This window comes from Salvia miltiorrhiza, chromosome 2, assembly GCF_028751815.1.
Source record: "Salvia miltiorrhiza cultivar Shanhuang (shh) chromosome 2, IMPLAD_Smil_shh, whole genome shotgun sequence".
In the NCBI taxonomy this organism is placed as follows: Eukaryota; Viridiplantae; Streptophyta; class Magnoliopsida; order Lamiales; family Lamiaceae; genus Salvia; species Salvia miltiorrhiza.
The window spans coordinates 20718008-20725560 of record NC_080388.1 but is presented as its reverse complement, the minus strand read 5'-3'; the positions used below and the strand labels follow the sequence as shown (position 1 = coordinate 20725560).

General features: G+C 36.8%; 1 protein-coding gene across 1 annotated transcript; it reads left to right on the top strand.

Annotated features, from left to right (window-relative positions):
- Positions 1-864: 864 nt before the first annotated feature.
- LOC131011524 (uncharacterized) lies at positions 865-7086 on the top strand. The gene is made up of 9 exons (XM_057939307.1): positions 865-1511; positions 1953-2024; positions 2758-2847; positions 3354-3396; positions 4139-4245; positions 4876-4971; positions 6293-6483; positions 6597-6666; positions 6747-7086. The coding sequence occupies exons 1-9, from the start codon at positions 1344-1346 to the stop codon at positions 6849-6851; spliced, it is 942 nt and encodes a 313-aa protein (XP_057795290.1). The 5' UTR covers positions 865-1343; the 3' UTR covers positions 6852-7086.
- The last annotated feature ends 467 nt before the right edge of the window (positions 7087-7553 follow it).

Here is a 7553-nt window from a genome sequence, read left to right as displayed (position 1 = left end):
TTTAAAGAATTTGAACAAACTTAATGAGTACTCCCTCCGTCCCCCAAACATCTTCCTAAGAGAGGATGACATGAGTTTTAATAAAAGTTAGTTATTTATTTGATAAGTGGAGAATGTGTCTCATAAAAAGTGAAATTATAAGAGTGATAGTTAGTGAAAGTGGAGAACGAGTCCCACAAAAAGTGAAATTGTAAGAATAATAATTAGTGAAATTGTTTCCAAAAATAGGTTAGGAAGATGTTTTGAGGACGAACCAAAATAGAAAAGAAAAGGAAAATGTTTGAGGGATGGAGAGAGTAAATATTATCGATATACGATTAACAGCAGATGCGACACATCAATCGTACATCATATCATACTTTAAATTTACATATTTTTTTCTTCTAAAATCTTCAATCCCACATCAACTTTTTATAAACTTCATCAAATAAATATTTATATAAAAATGTATTTCTATTATCACAACCTACATTTAATTGACGAAAATGATTAAGATTAATATTATTTCAAATATTGTATTACTAATTTAATTTGATCATATCAAATTAATTAAAGAAATAATTTATATATAAACTATTTCATATGTTATAGTAATAAAAATAACATAAAATAATTATAAATGATGACATAAAATAATTCCCATCGAATTTCAACGGGTTAGACGCTTGTCCACGCAATAAAATATATCGTTTATGATTGTACATCAATTAAACTTTAGGCGTACATCAATTTGCTTCCTTTTTCTTTTTTTCCCTCTGTAAAAGTACCTTTTATGTGTGAATTTTGAAATAATCAAATAAGATTTCCTGTACTTCGGTAAAATAGTTATAATCTGGTACATATTGAAATTTCACTTTTTAATTAATATTTGAAACAATTAAGAATATGATTGCTACAAAGTTATGAATTTGTGAAACGAATCACAAATTCACAATGAGTAGATTATAACAACACAATCTTAATAATCCCTAATTATTATCCTAATCCGTCCAAAATATGCATCTCTCCTATAACTCAAAACCCCCTTCCATTTTCCTTTTTATAAGTGTTTCCTACATCTCATTCCCATATCTGCAGTGGCTGCGCGTGTCAAACACCACATCCGGAGTCCACTAACGCATCGCTCATCCAATTCTCCACCGGAAGCACTGTTCGCGACGGCGGCGCGTGCGGAACACTCAGCTGACGCATTCCTGTACAGGTGTCGAGCAGCGACGCGCATGAACGGCACGTGTTGCCCAATCTCCCCTCCCTCCCACTCGAAACGTAAATCGGAAAAGCAAGGAGCCCTTGGCATCGAAATATTGTTCAATTGCGAGTAATTTGCGAGAGAATTGGATAAAATGGCAACCCTTCCTCCGCCGCTGAACTTGAAAGCCGCCCCCTTTGAGGCTACCGGCAGCTCCTCCTCCGCCGCCAACAAAGACCGCAGGATGCAATCCGCCGAGCAGTTGGTTCTCGATCTCTGCAATCCGGATCTCCGAGAAAATGCTCTGCTCGAACTTTCAAAGGTGAAATGTTGAGTGTGTTTATCTTTACATCTGAGTTTCCAAATTTGAATTTTCTTCACGTGCCAAATGTACTGAACTGAGTTACCGGCTGTCTCTGATTTTTCTCCATCCAAATTCCCACTCTATTTAATTTTATCATCTTATTTATTTTTTATTATTATTTTAACACTAAGAAAACTACGGTAAGGGAAATTTGGTGCAAGGGGATATGTAAAAATAAAATTAAGACTTTGATTGTGAGTAAATGCGCGTGTCTGCAAGGAAACATCATTTCATTTGAATACTGGGAGATGTTATCCCTTTCGAGTGCATTTGTGCCTTTTGGTTTTATGTGTATATGTTTCCTTTCTTTTCATGATAGTTGTTAATGATTGATGATCACTTTCAATGATGCTTCTGTGTCTCATGTTTGTTAACACTGTCTCATTTCCATTCAAGTAGAAGAGAGAACTTTTTCAAGATTTGGCTCCATTGCTGTGGAATTCCTTCGGCACCATTGCTGCTCTTCTGCAGGTTTGTTGACATCATTAGCATGAAATTGCTCTTCCCTCTTTCTATAGTGGTATTTGCCAGGGTAATATCTAAATCCGTTTATGTATTCTTCATATATCTTCATTTCTCAATTCTAGTTTTTAACAGCTTTCATTTTAACTACATTGTCAATTTTGTGTTCTACCTGTGCTTCTGATATTCAATAGTTTCATCGTGGAACCAGGCAATGGTTTTATAAGTAATAATTGTTGCGTTACCCAATACCTTGCAGTATGTGTAGTTTATGTTATCTGTTGCGGCTAAATAAGTTGGTTGTGATAGCAATCAACTGGAAGTTTGAAGCAGTAAGAACTCAGTGAACCTGGAAAAACGTAAGGTTCTTGCAGTAAGAACTTATTGTTTGAGGCCCAGATGCATCTTATGAGGCATCTATATCTTTTCCCACTGCCTCATACTTGATTCAATTTCATTTCACTTGGATTGTCGGTTCATGCAATATGACTTGAAATCCAGGATGGGAAATTGGTGCAGGTTAACCTTTTTTGCCTTATTTTTTGATGAAGATATTGAGGGACTGATATTTTTTTCTGTTACTTTCTTTTGATTTTAACTTGTACCACATTTTGGTGTGTTATGTTAAGGTTGGCTGCTTTTGTTCTAATTTTGGTTTCTTTACACCACTGAGCATTATTAAGCAAATTCTGGAGTTGCATGTGTGTTTGATACAAATTCTGTTTTTATCGATCTCCTCCAGGAAATCGTCTCCATTTACCCAGTTTTATCACCGCCGAATCTGACTCCTGCACAGTCGAATAGAGTTTGCAATGCACTTGCTTTACTTCAGGTAACATCTGTCTCTCTTTCCAATTTCCATACAGATTTTGTTTCCTTCTATCTGCAAATTGATTTGGTGATTGTTGATTTTGCTGCAAATGCTCTGCCTAGTATTGCCCTCCAGGATTTATCCTTGGCAAAAATTTCTAATATCACACGATTATATCACCTGGTGTAACTGTATTGTAATGACACCACCAGAGCGTGGTAGAGTGGAAGGAAAAATTGTAGAAGGTGGAATGGGAGAGATTTACCTGCCACTTATAACCGCTTTTGTTGCTAAGCAAGCATGAACGCTTCTCTGGATAGTGTCTTGAAGAAAAATTGTGAAGCGGGCATACTCTCTCACAACTATGCTTTTATCTCATGCAACTTGTTCTGGTCTCTAGTCTATCATGCCCATTGCCCTAGCTAAATATGTTCAGATGTATTGGATCAAATAGAATAATCTTATATAAAGAAGGAAAGTATCTTATGGACCTTGCTGGACTTACATGCTTTTCACTATTGTTGCAGTGTGTGGCCTCACATCCAGACACAAGAATGTTATTCCTCAATGGTAATTTTCATGGACATCTATATTACCTTCCCTAACTTTTCTCCTTTTGTAGGACTGAGTTCCTATCTTTGTGGTGGGTACAATGATAATTCGGTTCTTTCAAATTCACTCTCATCATGCGATTGGCCACATCTAGCGGTGCTGTGTACTCGTTTCACCTTTTATTGGCAAATTATCCTGTCATTGGTTTTTCCTAGGAGCTTTCTAGCTGATCGGGTCAATAGCTAGAATGTAGTCCCAAGTATTTTGCGAGGTCTTACATCAAGTGTCTTGTCAGTGTCAGTGGATTCTGTCCTTTTTCACATTCTTGATTGTAGCATAAATGTAATGCATTCAGGGTGGGGCGCAGTTGAGATACGATAGCAGAACTGCCTACTAGCAACTACTTGGACCTCCATTATTTGCTAGAAAGGCTAATCGAAATTGTGAAAAAATTTAATTACACCCATGTATAAAACTTTCCTTCTTGCCTTGTGGGACATAGGATTCCAAAATCAACCCCGTTGAAGATGTAGTTCCCTCATTGCATTCCTTTCATTGTGGGGTGGGCTCTAATACCCCTAGCGGTGGGGCCTAGTAGTGCTACTACTATTGTAGCACAAAGGGCTCCATTTGCCAAAATGGTTAATCCATGTTGCTAGAAGAGTCGTCAACCTTTCGTTCTTTCCTTACCTTTTTTGTGTTAGACATGGGATGCCTTGTATTAAAAGTGTCTGTTTCGATTAATGTTTCCCTGTTGCAGCGCACATTCCTCTGTACTTGTATCCTTTCCTTAATACGACCAGCAAATCAAGGCCCTTTGAGTATCTGAGGCTTACAAGTTTAGGCGTGATAGGTGCTTTGGTCAAGGTATTCTCTATTCACCTATTTAACTTTCTACTTTCATGCATTGTTTGAAGTTATTACTCACGCTCTTTAAAAAGGAAAATCCTACTAATATACGGAAGACTTGCAACAGTTATTTCCTTGCTGAGACAAAGTAATTAGGGTGGAGGGTAGTAGAACTAAGGGAATCATTTCATTGATGGTCTGTGGTATGTGCACACCCCCCCCCCCCCCCCCCCCCCCCCCCCGCCTCCCGGCACTTACACATAAATATGCAAAATACATGTTCTGCACAAGCCTGGCTTCTAATAAAACATCATTTTTTTTCCCACTCTGTCCTCTGTTGATTGATTATTTTCTTAAAATTTATTTATATAAACCTTTTGACTCAATTTAAGCATAGTACTTTTACACTCCTGTGCTCCCAGTTATAGTTGACCGTAAGTAATGGAAATATGAGAGTTTTAGTAACAGATAGTCAGTTGCCTAAGCTACCATCAGAGCAAGAGTTGCCACATGTATATTCTATCTTTCCTCAATTTGATTAGTTTCGTCTTTTCATTCTACATGCCCTTTCAGTGATGGCCATTGCATTCGTTGCAAGAGCCTCATGTTGGATTATCCTTCGTGATTCATTGTGTGTTTGGTTCTCAGGTTGATGACACCGAAGTTATCAGTTTCCTTCTGTCTACGGAGATCATTCCCTTGTGCTTGCGCACTATGGAGATGGGAAGTGAATTGTCTAAGACAGTGAGTTGCTTCTAACAGTTTTTGGTAGCCTTGTTTCGGAGATGCAATGGTGGCTAATAATGCGTCTCTAAATATAAATCGAGTCTTATCTTGTTGTTTTTTCATTTTGACCATCAATTAGTGTTTGTGGCGCATAATTTAACATTTCAACTACGTGGATTAAAAATGAATACAACTATAGCATGAAGCATAACGATTTCTTTCAACTGCCTGCAGAGTCTTATCTGGATTTTGTGTCCAATTGATACTCCCTCCGTCCACAAAATAGTCCTACTTACCCCCTTCTTTTTTTGTCCACGAAAAAGAGTCTTGCTTCACCTTTTGTACGATTATACCCTTTATGAACTTGTGTATTTACTTTATTTTTCCATTGGAGGACCCACCTCAATAATTAACAACTCTCCTCACAATAAATAAAGTGAACAAAATGTATCATTAACAATACACCTACAAATTTACTTTTACTCCACTTATACCTACTTAACAACTTTCTTAAAACCCGTGCCCACCCTTAAACGGGATTCTATTTCGTGGACGGAGGAAGTATGATTTAATTGAAAGCTAATTCATCATACCTTAATTAGTGATATAAAATTCTGTCACTTGTCATGATTTTCTGGATGGACGATAGCGTAGTAGCAAAATATTCCTTGTATCCAAATTAGTTGATCACACGTCAAATCCACATGAAAATCGTGTCTTGTTGGTGGTTGCATGTCTAGTTGCTTTTTGTTTCATATATATATATATATATATAGAAAGGATGGAGTTAGAATGGCTACATGTAGTGAGAAATGAGAATGAAAATGATTCTGGAACTTGAGATATTCAAATGTTACGGCTGATATTTAGTTGAATTAGTCGTGAGATATCCAGTTAACGAATAAATCAATAAAATCCATGAATAAGCTACTGCTGACGCACAGATAGTGATTCTCACCAGGTTTCGATCCGTGAAGGGTGTGAAAATTTCGTACTTATTCGTTATTCTCATTTCTCACGATTAATTCGAATAAATATTAGCTATAGGATTTGAATATCTCATGTTTCAGATTCATTTTAATTTCTCACCACATTTAGACATTCACACTAGATCCTCTCTCTCCCTCTCTCTCTGTATATATATATATATATATATATATATATATATATATATCTTTTTGCTTCACATTATGAAATTGCCAGTTTAGCTAGGATAGAAGTAATGTGATGATGACATGGTGCACCATTTTTTCTTGTCTTTGTTGTAATGCACCTCATCTTAAATATAATACAGATTCGTATAGAGACATCTATTTGTAACAAAGGTTTCTCTTGGCAGGTGGCAACTTTCATTGTGCAAAAGATTTTGCTTGATGATGTAGGCTTAGAGTATATATGCACCACCGCGGAGCGTTTTTTTGCAGTAGGTAGAGTGCTGGGGAACATGGTTGCTGCACTGGCCGAACAGCCTTCGTCTCGGTTGTTGAAACACATAATTAGATGCTATCTTCGATTGTCCGATAATCCAAGGTTGGTCAACTGCATATGGATCTTACCACTTCTCTATGATCCCAACCATGCTTAGAGACGCGATCTTCATTCATATATAATTTATTACATAACCAATCTCCTTGTGTATACAGAGCTTGCGATGCCCTGAGAAGCTGTCTGCCCGACATGCTTAGAGACGCGACCTTCAGTAGCTGCCTTCGTGTAAGTGCTAATGGATGCTTTCTCGGTGAAGTTAAATGTCAATCTAGTCGTTCACCGTTCTTGTCAATCTTCCATTTCAGGAGGATCCGACTACAAGGAGGTGGCTGCAGCAATTGCTTCACAACGTGCAAGGGCCTCGGGTTGCGATGCAAGCAGGTGGTTTTGATCATATGATGGTTAATTAAGCTGCGGCATATAATATTTCATATGTCATCTCTCTTTCTCTCTCTACATATATATATTTACATAGTTTCTACATTTATGACTGATTTTAGCTTCGGAGTTAACCCCAAAACTAGAATCTTGAAAACTTATGATAGCTTTCATCATCATGGCTTGCATTATTATCTGTGAGTCTGTGACTGACGATGTAGTTTACTCACATTTTTTATCTTTAAATTATCTAATCGTGTTTGGCAAGTGTTCTAGCGTAGCTGCTGTTTGAGCATTGAACTTGAAGGAAAGATAAATTTTTGTATTTCTCCCAGAATGAAGCTTGATGTTGCATCTCTGTATTCTTGGTTTATTTCATAACTAAGTTTGACAATGAAATCACGTAACCATTATGCTTGCGGAGTCGAAATTTTTAAGTGCTGGATGATTTTATTTTCGCATTCTGACTTCTTTTAATGTTAGTAATTAAACTGATTATATTGTTTGCTAACCCCAACATACCAAAAAGTATGTTGTCTGGGATTCGTACGCCAGCAATGATTAAATTTTAAATTGATGAAATTTCACTGCGGATCTGCCTTCCTTTCTAGAAGAAACTAGTGTATCTCCGGTGCATAAGTGATTGTGATCTTAGACTTGCATAAATTGTGTATATATTTTATATTTTCTTCGTCCACAAAAAATAATCATAAAAAATATGATTCAAATTTTAA